The sequence below is a fragment of the Onychostruthus taczanowskii genome, unplaced genomic scaffold, assembly GCF_017590055.1.
Source record: "Onychostruthus taczanowskii isolate IOZ18803 unplaced genomic scaffold, ASM1759005v1 scaffold134, whole genome shotgun sequence".
NCBI lineage: Eukaryota > Metazoa > Chordata > Aves > Passeriformes > Passeridae > Onychostruthus > Onychostruthus taczanowskii.
This window is the reverse complement of record NW_024498507.1, coordinates 379479-395134: the sequence shown is the minus strand read 5'-3', so window position 1 is coordinate 395134 and position 15656 is coordinate 379479. Positions and strand designations below refer to the sequence as shown.

General features: G+C 36.6%; 1 protein-coding gene across 7 annotated transcripts in view; it reads left to right on the top strand.

Moving 5' to 3' along the window:
* The window catches only part of NTRK2 (neurotrophic receptor tyrosine kinase 2), a 191977-nt gene that overhangs the window by 71514 nt on the left and 104807 nt on the right, over positions 1-15656 (top strand). For 2 of the 7 annotated variants that reach the window (XM_041397033.1, XM_041397040.1), the window contains exon 12: positions 8113-8184. The exons of the other annotated variants lie outside the window; for them this stretch is intronic. In XM_041397033.1, the coding sequence (XP_041252967.1) occupies positions 8113-8184 (72 nt within the window). The remainder of the gene's footprint in view (positions 1-8112; positions 8185-15656) is intronic. 7 annotated transcript variants of the gene reach the window in all.

The following is a 15656-nucleotide window of genomic DNA, read 5'->3' as shown; positions in this document are numbered from 1 at the left end:
AGATGGGAATCAGGCTCATTTAGGTTGATGTGGGTCAGCATTTCTTTGGGAAGAGAAGAGCTGCAGGCAGAAGTCCTGTGGTTGACTGTGTCAGCTTCCATGTGCATCTGGGAAAGAAACATCAGAAACTAAATCTTCCCAGAGAACAGGTGGAACTTAATCTTGGCCTTTAGCTCCTCAATTAACCTTGACACTGTAACACTGGATTCTGGATGAATGGACATCTTAGATTGATTCTTAAGTAGCTTTTTAAATAGGGAATGAAATATGAGTGGTTTGTGGTATTGCTGCTTCCAAACATGGCAGGACTTAAAAAAAATGTAACAGAGAAGAACCCCGGGTAATAAGGTCTCTTCTGAGCCTGCTCTGGACAAGCAATTCTACTCTGTCTTAGCTACAAAAATCTTACAGAAGAGGGAGTTTACAGAACTGAAATATCAGAGGGTGCCCTTAGCTGCACTTCAGATGCAGCTGACTCCATTGGCTGGTGTGTGTGCGTAAAGCACAAAAAGTGCAGCAAAAGGTGTTTTGCTGGTGCCAGTAAGAAAACTGCATGAGCCCAGTAGTAGACACAACACAGGCTGTAGACTGAACTGATGAATCCTTTTTACACAGACTGAAGGGTCCATGTACATTCATATTTGTGGTCACATGTGCTAGTGCATTCTTATTTTGGTGTATAGCCAGTCAGCTACAGGTAGATAAATATCTTCCTAAACGTAACTAAAAATAATTTGCTGCTTCATGTAGCAGAACTTCATGGTTTTAATTTGTTCAGTATAGTCGTAGTTTAGTCTTAAAAACCAAATACATCAACTTTTAAAATACTACATAAGCTTCACTGCTTATGATGCACATTTTTTGTGCAGCAATATGATTGCTGTTCCAGCACATTTATCTTGTTTAATTTCACTAAAAGGGGTTGCTAACAATGCAGAAAAGGTCTAAAAGATGATAGATCTAGGACAGAAAAATATGGAAAATTAACTTCACTGGATTTTGCGTGATTATTGCAAGCAGAGCAAACAGATTCAGTTTTCCTTTGCTGCAATATAATGTTTTCTAGTTCTTTGTGTAGAGCTTCATCTGTCTTACGCAGCAGGACATGTGGTTGGAGATTCCACATACTAGTGTCATCTTGACTACTACTTCATGAAGAAAATTACATTTTCTCCTTTCTGAGACAGACTGTAAGGAATTCAATAAGTGTGTTGTGAGCAAGTGTAGTGTTTGGCAGTTTTGATTGAACAAATAGTTCTGAACTGTAAATCATGCAAAACTCTAAGCACAGAAGCTGAATGATATCTTAAAGTAGCAGGAAATAACTGTCATGGGTCAAGAGTAAGAGTCATAGGTCAACTGTCATGGGCTGAGTAAGGGTTTGGGTACACACAAAGGTGACTCTAGTCAGAAGAACAGTAGTCCAAGAATAAGAGCAGGTGAACCTCTTGCAAATCAGTCATTGAGCACAATGAAAAACACAGTTAAAAGCTTCAGAGACAGATGGGATTACTTTTTTCCAGAATAAAAACCAAAAAAGCCCAAGCTTGATATTGTACATGACCTGAGAAGTGATGAAGAGAGTGAGGGAGAAGTGAAAATACAGACAAGGAAATACAGAAGAGGAGGACTTCAGGTTCAAGTGAGAAGACTAGAAAAGATGTGCAGGTAGGCAATTTCTGAGGTTGTGATGAGGAAAGAGGAAAAGAGTGCGTGTAACTAAGAAAAAACAAGCCAAAGAAGGTAAAAATCACACCCTTTTCCAATTTTGTACTGGAAGGATTGATTATATTCTGAATACAAAGAGTACGAAGAGATTAAGATGGGTGCTCAGAGCTGTGTAGGAGTTGCTGGGATTGAAGATGCCATACTTTGTTGTGATGAGGAAGGTGGGATTCTCTTCAGTTCTGTTGGAAGCATGACAAAAACAGGCATAGTGTGATTTCTTGTCTATCTGGGGAAAGTCCCAACCAGGCTTTGAAATGGTCCCTGATATTGTGAAGAGAAACGAAGAAGAAAAAAAAAAAATCTGTGAGAAAGTGTATGAAGAAAGGAGTGAAAGCAAAAGAAAGCCCTGAGGATTGAGAGCTGTAGAGAGTATCATCTGTGATGACATGAGAGGCCTGATAATGCATTTCAGAACAGCAATGTAAGAGCGTTTTCTAAGTGCAGATGGTATTGGAAATGTGTATTTTACAAATATTTTGCAAACACTGCCAGACTTTGTCCAGTTATCATCACTGGGCCCAGGAACTGTTCTGAGCTAACAGCAGAGTGAAAGCTTGGGAAGATAGCTTTTCTTGTCTCTAAAGGCTGCCATACTGAAATGGAGCTCTTGCAGTCAGTAAAACCGTATGGTCATGAGGCTGGTTTGCCAGCCTGGAATTTGATACCAGAAGCTAGCTGTGTTTCAGAATAATATCATGGGACCAAAGGAACACATCTGTGTTTCTGTTGTAGGTGATGTCCTGCTGCTTAGTTATTAATAGTGTCCTGCAGTCACCTGTTTTTCATGGTGCCCCTCACTGAATTGCATAGTCATGAATTCCAACGCACATTTTTAAGAAAACCAAATGAAAAAAGGAAAGAAAAATTAAAATATTTGACCATGAACTTGGGATGCACCAAGGCCAGATCAATGTCACTAAAGATGCAGGGCCAAGAAATGTGCTTCTTTGCCACAGCCACTATGGGATCAAAAAGGTAGGAAGCTGAGATAGCAAAGCTCTGTACAGTGGCATTCAGCCACAAGATTGGATGTGAACTTATCTATCCAAGAATATAGTAACAAATGCAATCAGCAGCCAGAATTTTCTATATTTCATTGAATACAGTGAATTTCAGTGTGTACAATATGTACAATTAAAATAATGAATGCAAAAAAAATGAGGCTTCTCCCACCCACCATGTTCAAATCCGTGTTCATGCAGAAGCAGCTGATTAGAACTCTGGATCAGCTGTGTAAAATTAGAAGGATGGCTTGTTCTGGCATGATGTTGGGTGCTGTAGTGTTCAACCAGCAGTGAGACAAATCTCTTTGCCCTAGCCTCTCTTATTGCTTTTTCAGCAGCACAAACACCACTGATGGAAATAGGAGCCACCTGTCAGTGCAGAATCAGCACTGTGATAGATTCCACAGATAGCAGATTTGTAACATGCACAGAAGGGGAAAATTTTGCCCTTGGTTTGCAAATGACTTTATACATAAGATTGTATGGAGATCATTATTTGCAAACCATTACAGGTCCTCTCTAACCTGTAGTTAGGTGGCTGTAAGAGTTGTAGCCAAGACTGCAAACTTTTTTTAAGGAGATATGTTCTACTGCCTTTTATTCCTCCTTGATTTTGTATAAAAACAGCCATGGGGCTGAACATAGTCATATAACAAAAGTTGGAAAGTTTTTAATTTTAAATGTAATGGGAATGAGACCATTTCATAATGGTCTTTTAATCTGGAATAGTATTTTTCTGATTTTATCAGAAAGAATTAATTGATAGGTGTTATAGACCCTTGGATATGGCATTTAGATATTGCCAGTTCATAGCATTGTAACACCTCATCATTCATTGCTTGAATCTTAAGGAACAGAGCTAGAGTGCAAATGTAAGCTGATAGAAACGAATGAATCTTCTCTGTCTGTGTAGCACCATGTAATTCCTGAACTCACTGTGTCATCTTAGAGGGGTTTTGTGCTAGCACTGAAGGTGCATTTATTTCTGGCTTTTCTATAGAGTAGGTTTGTGCATTGTCCTTCGCATGTTGTACTCATCTCTTTCCCTCTTACTTAATGAGTGTCTGTATCATTGTATAGCTCATTGTTTCTTACCTCTGCTCTTTTAATCTTTTTTGGACTTTTTTTTTCTAGCGTACAAAAATGTGTATTTCCATGGTGTCAGCAGAAATGTTGTATTTCAGAGTACAGGGTTCGAGGGATAATCTCCTTCTGAATGCAATTATTCCAGTATAGAATTTTTAATCCTCTATATACTTGGTGTAAGATAATGGTTAGCATATTATCTCATGACATTATTTCTGTAATTATTAAGTAAAGAAGCTGTAGTGTTACTGTGGTGACTTTTTATATCCTATTAGTGTTGAAGGCAACTGAATCTAATTCCAGTAGTAGCAATTCCTACCTTTGTCAATGTTACCATATTATCCTTGATAAAGATGGCATATCTAATTTCTAGACAGTGAAAGTATTGGTAATTAAAGGCAATTAAAGGGAAACTAATTGCGTGGATGTTTTGAAAGTAGCCAATTTCTCTCACACGTGAACTCACTGTCTTGGACAACACTGTGCACTCCTTTGTGCTGGCCCAGCCTGTATACATCTGCTAATGCACTGCTGTGTGACAGTGATGACAGGAGTCATCACATTTCTTCCTTCTTGTAGTGGATGGTAAACAAAACAATCATTTCATATTTCCACCTTGCTGGTTTTTGTCGGGCTGTGTCTCTTTAAGAGGAAATTCCTACAGTCAATGATCTTTTGGCTGTTGGATGTTTTTCTTCAAGTTCACTTGGTTTGATCGCATTTAGAAAGAAAACTTGGCTTAATAGTTTCCCATTTTTAATATGGTTGATTTGTTTAATAAAGGTATCAGAAAAGTAGTTTTACAAACTAAGTTATGACTTCTGTTTAGAAGTGCATTAATAGGGAATGATTTTCTTTAGGACTGCTAAATGAGCCAAGAGCAAAGGAAGGTGCTTTGTGTTACAGTAAATAACTGTGGCTGGACTTACTGAAGAAAAGCTGTTGTAGACAATTTGTAGGAAAAGAGGCCATAGAAGAAAAACTAAGGAATATGCTGAGGAGGGAAAACCTAGTAAGAAGGAGGATGAGTAAAATTTAAGATAAATAAGGAGAAAATAATCACACACCTTCCTATATTTTATCTAATGGTAGGCTTTTTTGCTCCCCACTTACTTCTATCACTTTAGTGCTAATCAATACAAAACAGCCGTTATTTGAATTTTTTCCTGCCACACAAATTATAACTTTCCATGTAATTTTGTTTCATTCTATAAAGAGCTTTTCTTTGAAAATTAATGACCTAAACATCTCATTTTTTAGGCCCAAATTCCTCATAGAAGATATGCTCAAAGTTCTTTGATCCTAGGAATTCTCAAAAGACTGGAAAGTCACATTCTGTCTCAGTGGTACAAACAAAAACATAGTAGTAGCACAGGCAATTAATAGCATCTTTTACTCATTTGTAATTAACATAACATGAGTAAACACACACACACACACACACACACACACATGTGCGTGTATGTAAAAGTATATGTAAAATTTGTGTTGTTAAGTGTTACACAGTCTGACACACACAAAATTTGAGTGGCTGTCTAGAGGTTGTCTTCATGTTGTCTCAAAGGAATTTATAGTTTCTTTTCATGTATAGGTTGCATATGAGCTAGTTTTGAGGAAGCCAAAAGAAAAATGCACATGGATATGTAAAAAACTGGCTGGAGTAAGGACCATGCTGTGGCAGCTCATTAATGATTCAGAATGGTTGGTTTCAGTTTTCCCTCCTTCCTTTCACAAGGCAAAATCCAATCAATAGTTTTCTTTCAAGGTCAGAACTGCTGCTTAATGTCTGTCCTTCTCACAATCCTTGTCCAGTCATAGGAGTGTTTTGAAAGATTTAATTACTATTTTATTAGAGATTGTCATCAATAACTCTTAGCATAGTTGGACTTGGACAGAAAGTCACATTATTACTGGGGAGGGCTCTTCTCTGATCCAGCTACAAGGGTGCTGCTTTTGTAAACAGCGTCATGTCAGGCATGAAAAGGGCTTTTCCACTGCCATCCTATCCCCAGTAATACTGTGGTTTCATTATGGACAGGAAAGCTGTTAAGCAGCGTTATATATCAATTATTTAATTTTGCAAGATTTGTAAAATAGAGTTGAGTTTGAGAAAACTTTCTTTCTTTGCAAGGGAACGACTGTTTCCATTGCATGGGCAATGATGCTTCTTAATGTGTTTTGGTAGTTTGTTTTCCAGAGCTGCAAGTGAAATATGTATTTTTAAAAATATTAATATGGTTTTTGTCTGCCTTTTTTCTTAGATTTTTGATAAATTCTTTTTTCCTTTATTTAGAATTAAGTTCAGTGTAGGCTAAGTAAACATGTTACAGGCTCATTAACTAACCTTACTTCCTGAAGTTATATTGTAAATCCTAAGGGGAGTATCAGATCCAGTATTTTAATTGCAGCAAAGGAAACAATGCACCTTTAATGGCAGTGGAAATATTTGTTCCTGTAAAATATCTTTCCTGCTTTGAGAAATATCATAAACAGTCAAAAATACAGAAAAATATTTTAATATCTTTTGTTTAGAATCCTGTTAGAGTACTTTCTCGGCCAAGCATTTTCTTTCTGAATAAGCTGCCAAAATAGAGTTTTGATGCTTTGTCAAAAAGCAAGCAAGGCTGTGTATCGTTCCTTAAATGCTTCAGTTTTCACAAAGACATCATACTGCTTTACAGTGTCTGCTTTTTGAAAATTAAATTCTGTGACTTTAAAGTGATATTTAAGATCTGTTAACTTGAGTAGATGAGCTGAATGTATTTGTAGGAGCTAAAACATTTGGTGTAGTATAATTTTTGTGTTGGTTGAAAAATAATAAATAACATTCAGGTCATCATCTCTGCTTTCTCTTGCCTTTTAGGAAAATCTGGACAAGATAAAGGTCAAAAGTCATGACAGAATTCAGAGTTATCATAATAATTCTAGGAGCAAACTTCTGGAGCTTAGCTTTATTATAGAATATTATGAAATTAGTCATGCTTGTTGAACATGATGGATCCAAATTTGCTGTTGGTCATAATCCTGAATCAGTTGAAGGATATCCACAGTTCACTTTGCTCATTCTACTGATATAATATTTAATATGGCCTAAATCAATTTTTTATATATTCTATTGATTTTATGGTGTTCATAAAATGCTAGTAATAGAAAATCTATTTCTATTGCTGTTTTTTTTTAATGTTAATGTAATTTCCAAGGAAAAAGCACTTCAGTGACTCATATGAAATATGTTGGAGGGAGTTTGTGTGTACATTTATATATATATAAATTTGCAGTTACACAAATTTTCAAGCGGTATAATTTAAATAGATTATTTAAATTGAGCCTTGCCATTTGGCTGGGATTTGCTTTTATATATTTTTTATTTTTAGATGTTTGTCCCTACATTGAATTAATAACCTATATCCAGGTCTGCTGGCTACAGATCTGCTGCCTTTGCATGTGAAGTTAATCTTTTTTCACGTTGCAAAGAATACTCAGCACTGAATTTGCGATTCTTCTGTCCACATTTATGTGATCTCAGCCACATGCTGAGGTACCTTGGAGTAGAACACAGGGAGATGAGGATACCTGTTGTTTAGCTGCATGAGTACCTCCTGCCTTCAGCAAGGGAGCTCCAGGGTCTCTGGCACAACAGAGGGGCTCTTGCAGAAGCTTTAGGCAGCTCAAGTTGGTTATAGATTACTTCCAGTACTGGGCGTGAGGAGTAGCACCAGGTGCTGAGCAAGCTGTTTCAATGTTAAGTAGTAAGGGGTTTGCCTCCATGTGATACCCATCAAAAGCAAAAGTCCTGGACAAAATCATAAGCGCCAAGTAAAAAAAAATGCTTCATGCAGTACGACCAAGCCTTGAGTCTGACTTTTGTGCAGACTATTAGTACCACAAGTTTGTTTTTGCAGGCCAAGAATAGACACCAAGAGGAATTTGGCAAGTGACTGAATAGTATCTCCTTGCTGCTTATCATAAAGCATGGTTTTGCAATTTTTAATAAATATTTTTAAGTGATGTGTGCTTCTATAGCTCTAAAACACATGTGCAATTTATGTATGTTAGAATCCAGTCCAAAAAATACCAATAATGACAGTCTTTCTCGTGTTATAGATGGTTATGGGTGAAAAATGCGAAATGAGAACAATCTAAATATATCACAGTGGATGTTTTCTCTTCTGAAGTGTAGAAAGAAAAATAAAGCAATTGATGAAGAAATATAAATTTTAAAATGAGTGGCATTGGCAATTGCAATCCAAACCCTTGACGTTAATTGCATTAATGGTAATGCATTCCATTCCAGTTCATGGTGAAGTAAAAGGAGTTGGTCTGGTAGATCAAATATGGCTTTCATTGCAAGACTGCGACAATGAAGGTGAGATAATAAAGGTATTCAGACTAACATGTAAAGAATGTTATTAAATATACCTGATTAATTATTAGAACAGATGCCACTATAAAATACTACATATGTTTCAGTTATTTTTTCAGGATGTATGTATTCTGTTATGTATATTTGTGTATACATGGATACATACATTTTTGGTTGAAAAAATACACATGCAGTCAAAATTGTGAATAATTAATGATGCATATTATGTTCCCTTATGAATCTGGGAAATTAATGTCAGACCTTTGAGCAGAACTTGAAAGGTATTTTTTTCTATTGAAATATTTGAAAAATTGGAATGGTCTAAATAACCGTGTGAAAACATAAGTTGCTGTCCTGGTTTGCTCATTGCAAATACACTGTGAAGCAACTGTTACAAATCCATTGGTGTAAGCAAACCTAGCTGTGTATCCAAGGAGATGTTGCGAGTCTTGTGCTTCCACTTAGACTTGTGTGTGGTTTGGGTGGGGTTTTTTAAAAGTTTTTTAACATTTATTCAATCAACATCTTATTTTCCAGTCCAGGCAAGAGTAAAATCACAAAAGCTCTCAAGTACCTTTAATGCATTTTTCTGACAGAATGTCAAAAATTACTTTGTGTTCCATCAATAGTAATTCATGGCAACACGCCTAAATAATTATCATTGGCCAAATGCCAGACTTCTGGGCCCTACGCTAACAAATACTGGTACAATCATTTTGAAAATTATAAATTCAGTTGCAATAATAACATACATCTCACATAACTGACTCACCTCTTCCAATTAACTTCACGTAACCAGAAATAACTTAGTTCTGAATTATCTTTTAAGTGGTCTCTCTGGACAATAGTCACAGCGTGTGGTTTGCACATACTGTATAATTTGACTTGGTTTTGGGGCAATGCACAGCAGTCTTTGAGGTTACCAGTATGCCATTAAAGCCAATGGGACTAGGGCATGCTCTCTGGCTCACAGGGAAAGGCATAGATTGTACCCACAGGTTTAAAAACTTGCTTCTCCCTCATTCCTCAAGTAGGATGGCCCTATAAGTACTTGAATAAAATTTTTGACACATGCTCTGCTTTGAAGTGTACTGGAACATTTGATAGGAGAGTGTTGTTTGTCTTGGGTCAAAATAGTAACTTACTTTAATACAGATTAAATAACTGTGGATAAAAGAAAAGAAGATACACCCCTGCATATTTTTATTTACTGGTAAATATGTGCCCTGAACCTTTTTGTATTTGAAGTCTTTACCTTAGTACATGGGCCTGGAATAAAGTAGTCTTGCTCATACCATTTACACCAGAGATATTTTGGCTTGTTAACTGCTCTTTGGATCTTCTTATATGTCTATTCCACATCGTCTTGTGTGTCTGAATTCACATGATTAGTCAGGTATGAAGGGGTCACTCAAGTAGTTTGCAGTAGCCTTGCTCCATGTAAGTCTTGAGTTTATTTTTTGGGAGGAGGCTGGGGACTTGGGGATGAGATGGGAACCCTGTCTTATGAAAGAAAGAAGGCAGGTGTTAGCACTGTTGCTGGTTCTTTGTGCAGTGGCTGTAGCAGAAGTGAAGGAAATCACCTTGGCCAACACTGGCAGCATCATGACCAAAGCATTGCCAGGTTCCATGCACTCTTGGCCTGCGGCTGTTGCAGGCTGGAACCCATTTAGTTTCTGGAGCCCAAAAGCAGGCCTTCTGTTTCCTGACCAAATAAAAGTCAGGTGTATTGGTATGCCTACTTAGGGATTGAAAAGTCAATTTGACTGTGAAGACTGAGGACTCTGCTTTTCTTCAATGGTACCTTTAGGGGAATTGTCACTAAGGAAAGTATCAATCTCTCTTCTTTCCCATGAAATATTGTTTATTTCAAATGCATTTCAAGCATTTTGTTAACCTTAATACATTTACAAGATTATTCTTTGTGTAGAAAGAGGGAAATTCAGAAGGCTCACCTCAGCAATGCTACAGTGATAATTGAGCAATAGAAATGCTACTTTCCTGGTTCTGTCTCTACAAAGTTATATGACAGTAATATGCTGGAGAGTGGTTTCACTTGACCTGGTAACAGGACAGGAGTTAGGGTTTCACTTGCTCAGAAAGGGAAAGGATATTTCTATTTCTGTTTAAACATCTTGGAAATTTCTGTTCCTAGTGTGTCAGTGGTAGTTGGCACTCTTTGGCAGACAAAGAGTATTCAGACAGAAATTCGAAGTCATATAACATATACGGCATCCTGTGTGCCAGATGTGGATGTAAACCCATGCACTCCACTTGCAGGAATACAGTTTCCTGCAATAAGATAACAGTCTTGTTCACTGATTTGCTAATAGCCTACTCTGGCAGCTATGGCAATAACACATGGTATCTATTATAGATTCATGTCTCATTTATTTGATGTTAAGTAAATATATAATTACATAGTATCACTTAGTAAAATTGTTTATTTTTCTATAAAGTGCCTGGGTCTACAGGTGGGGTTTTTGGCAGTAATATAGGCAGAATTAGCACATTAAATGTACGTGATTTGTTGCATCAAAAGGGTGCTGTAAGAGGTAGAATTCATAAATACGAAGAGTGGAAACTTCCCTTATCCCAAGACCACTTTTCTTCCCCTTTTCTTGGTGTATCCTGTGAAGAGTGCTTCTTTGAATGGAGAACCATTTTGTGTCCATGTAAAACTGAGAACAGAGTAAAGCAAACCAAGGTTAGACTGGAGTAAGTGCACGTGGTTTTCACTATGGTTCCAAGTAGATGGGATTTGGAAGATTCAAATTGGTTCAATTAGTATTGTTTTGTGCAGTATTTTTCCTTACAAATATTCTTCATCTTCTGCACTGGGAAGGGATTCCAATGTACTGTAATATCCATGGAGAAAAAAAAGTTTATGGAGCCTTGAAATAGGTGCAGGACCTGAATGCACATTCTTCAAACTGCCTACTAATAATGTATGCAAAACTTCAAGATGACTTTTCAGGAATGTAAAACTAGGCCTCGAGGTTCAGGAGGAAACATCCTGTGCCTCATCCTTCACCACCCTCAAAGGCCATGTGTTACTGCAGAGGACTATTTTAGCTAAGGTTCAGTGGACAGCAACTTGAAGGCTGTCTCTTTCCTATTCTGTGACATTGGATTTGAGGTAAGAGATAACTAGCGACATTCTTTCACTCTTTTGTCCTTTTCCCTGGTGAAAGCCATGGGTGACTGGCCACCAGCTGAAAGTAACTCTATTCACCAGCACTCTGTGGGGCCATCTATCCAGAAGGTTTTTAACCCTGAGAACCATGCACTCATCCAAGCCATGAGCAGCCAGTTTCTCCAGGAAAGTGCTGTGTGGAAGGCTTTTAAACGCTTGACTAAAGTACAGGCAGACAGCATCCACAGCCTTTCCCTCATACACTAAGCGTGTTGCCTTGTCATAGATGTAGACCAGGTTTGTCAATCAGAACCAACATCTCATAACACATGCTGTGTGGGCCTGATCACCTATGGTACCTACATCTAAAGTTTTCAGTCCACAAAGAATTTGTGGGGTGAAATATTTAAGCCAAAGTTGTGTCAAAATGGGGCAGTGATCTCTGGCCCAGACTTAGAAGACTTAGACATGCACAGAAATCATGTAGTTTATCTTCATGTAGCATAATGTTAATGGGACTATCTGGAATTTGGCTCTTGGTTGTTTGCTCTCAGTCCATTATCTTGATCATTGACCACAATCAAGATAATGATGAGATTTTTAAAGGAAAATTGTTAATTGCCATGTGGAAGTCCCTGATTAGTAGTGACTGCAAAAGAAAGCAGTTGAAATTAATGAAGTAAAGAAACCCCATAGTTGTTTTACTAGAGGCACTGAGTGATTGTGAGATGAATATTTTAAGAATTGTTCAGATTTCACAAACACAAGGTAAAATGTCATAGCAAGGAAGATGGAGAATTGCTCAATAACAGCTGTGAGGATGGTAATTGATAAAAGGTCTTAATATTGTTGTAAGGGAACAGTAAACAAAATAATCCTATTATAAATGAAATATGTGATACAGTTCCATAACTCCTATAGTACCGTAACAAGCACTGTTATTTCCCTAATTTGTATATAAAAGCTCTCTTGCCAGGTCTTATTGAAAATGCAGAATATTTGGAATTACTCAAGATAACTGGATGGTAGGGTTGTCTTCAATATTTGGGTAGAGACAGAATTTCAAAATTGACAGTGATTCTCTTTTTCAAAGGGGCAAGACATAATTATGCTGTGTCCTTCAAGTGCTCTGATCTTCCTTGTGGCTGTAAACTGACTCTTGTCAAAATTGTAGCTGTGTAGTACCATCTCTGTACTTTACATGCATTCCAATGACTGCATTTAAGCACAAATTCTGGAATGTCATATGGTAAAGGGCTTTCTTTCCTAAGACCTTTGACTTTTCAAGTACTTGCAAGAAGCTTTGAGAAAGCATCCCTTGATTTATTGATTGATCTCTGAGGAATAGAGTGTTTCATGCAATTGCTGTGTAAAATAACCCGCAGATATCCATTTTTTTAAATGTGTATGCAAATAGTAATTGCTACACTCCTTCTTGTGAGTTGGGTTTCCACTAATGCACATATTCTGTGGTTCTGTGGGGAGCTGTTTTTAATGCCAGGTTCTGTTTCAGTTTCTGAGCAGTTGCTTATTCACACTCTCTTTTTTCCTTTAACTGTCCCTGAATTAGAAGCTCTGTAAAATATATGTACTGGCTGTCTCTGAGCAATGGTGGTTTGAGCTTCAGTTCTTAATGTCCTTGACTGACTAATCAATAGAAAGCAAAGCAACTACAGCATGAACAGCAGTACTGTAAATGGAAACTTCTGTTGGATATTGTGCTGGAAGTCATGAGGGTAATGACTGCCATTGAGAAAGATGCAGTATTTTTTCCTTCAAGAGTGCAGAGCACAAATGTTTTCTTTTCTGCTGCCTGCTTGGAAAATGAGCATCATATCCAATGCATCATAAAATAAAATCAGAAATAATATCAGAAGTCCAGATCAAGCTAAAGAAAAACAGATTAAGGCATTAAATGATCCTTGTTAACAGTGTAGAGGACAGTTAATGCAAAATATTTTTGGTCTCTAAAATGTTGAGTAAAAATATCCTGTTTTATCATCTCCTATTTCTAACTTCTTTTATACTGAGAACATCTTTATGAAGTTCTATACCTAAGTATGTGTAATTCTGTTTTACCTCCATTCTCATTTCATAAACAATTAAATAGTTTGAATACTGGCTGCAATACTGATGTTGATGACTACAATATTATTATGCTTATTTGGAAATCTAATACAGGTGGAAGCATCCATAAAATTACAAGCTATGTATCCTTATCTGAGGAGCATAAATTTAGACATTAGAGGAAGAGACAGTTATAGTGGAAGAAAAATCTTTATAAGATACTGTATCTTTTGAAGAAACTTTTTAGCTTTGGCTTACTGTAAATAGCCCTGAGTTTAATATGATTGTGTGCTACCTTCCTGTTCTAAGTCATTGGAGCATATAAGAGGGTCAAAATCTTTATCTGATGTATAACTTCATGGGTCAGACTATTTAGTCTCTTCTGGTCCTATTTTTTCCATTTACTAAGTAAATTTGGTTACAGGAAAATTGGACCAGAAAATAGAGACTAATGTTGAATTCAGATACAGAGTTTTCTGTGAATTCCTGGCCTCCAATAAGTTGATTTTTTTGTCTTATATACATGCTTTTATCCTTAGGTTAAAAAAGTAATATTTATGCTTGTCATTAGAGCTCTTAATTATATGAATTAAAAATATGGCCTTAGTACTTCATGAGGTAAAAACTATTTTTAGATGAAATAAAAAAATTGCAGTGAATGTTTATTTTTTTATGGTCTGAAACAAAGGCAGTATTGAGCCTGGTGCATGTAAAATCTGCAAAAACCTAAGAAAATGTACATATTTCTTCAGAGAATTTTATCTTCTGCTTGCTCTATAAGACAAGACATTATTCTTCCTTGTGCAACAAAAATTTTGCAGAAGCTACCCAGGAGCTTCTTCTTGCTTTCCAACAAAAATTAGGTGACATTTTGTCCTGATTTTGCCACAGCATTAGCCAGCACTACTTTTTGAAGCAATGGCTCAGATCCAAGAAGCAAATAAAAACAGGAATAAATTGTTTAATTGTCTTACCTTTTTGAAATGAGAAGCTGACAAATTTTATAAGACTACTTTTTTTGGTAATGTACCTGCAACTTACCTTTGTCTTCCTGCTTTCCAGTCATCAGTTTGAACTTTCTCCATAGGAATCACAGTTCATGTAAAAAGAATGAAGATATACATACCATGTATGCTCAATTTACTCCACGCTAGAGCAAAATGTACATTGTACAATGTAAAATGTACATTGATTTTTTATTCAAATGCTTTGCTTAGATCAATGCCACAAACAATATTCTGAATAAAACTTATGCAAACCTTATGCAATATTAGAATAAACATTATGCTCTCGATGAAGAGAGAATATGGAATGAGACTTAACGTCACAGAAAGTTTCAGTTGTGCAGCACTTCTTTTGCTTGTACTTTCCCTTGAATTATTTTGTTTAGGTACATGGTCTCCAAATTTATGCAACTCATATGTAAAGACATAATTGGCAAGTGGGATGTGAGTATATAAAGCTTAGTTTTGTATTCAGGTAAGTCATCATTATGGGAAACTTTTATTTATTCTGCGAAAGTATAGGTCGGGTTTTTAATGACCAAGAGAGACTGACTTCAGACCTCCAGTTTATTACAACTCATTAAAATATAGTATTCCAAATCCTGTTGGAGCAAGAAGGATTTTAGGCAACCAAAATTTAGCATCATGCTTTGTGAAGAAAGTTCAGGAGAATGACCATCATGTAATATTTTCCTTCCTGAATGACTTAGGTGATGGCTTGTAGGGAACATAACCAGTGAGAAGAAGTGTGATTGATATTTTTGAGATTGGTAGAAATTGAGTCCATGAATGTGCAACTATCTCAAGAACAGTTATTTTCCCAAATATGTGAATTAGATGTTATGATGCATATGATATTACAATGCCATTGATTGCTCAGGTTTTTTGTTGTGTGCTGGTTGAAGATGGAAAAAAAAATTGACTTCTTTACATTTAAAAAGGATCATGTTTAAAGGCTCTTCTTTCAAAATCAGTACAGTAGGTATAAAGGTAGGGGGTTTGCTGTTATACTTTTCCTTTCATGCTTTCCACTCTAATGAATCGAAAAGCTGGGAAGAGTTAGTTGGTGGCATTTTATCTGGCTTCCAATCAGAGTAAACTCTCAGAACAGTACAGATCATCCAGTATCTGAGATACAGGTCTGCAAAGCTCATGAGATGGTCAACTGTGGTACTTCTAGAAAGTAGGATTTAAAAAAAAGTCCTCACTGGTAGTTCAACCGGATCCTTATTAATAATATAATTCAAACTACTCTTTCTATTAAGCAG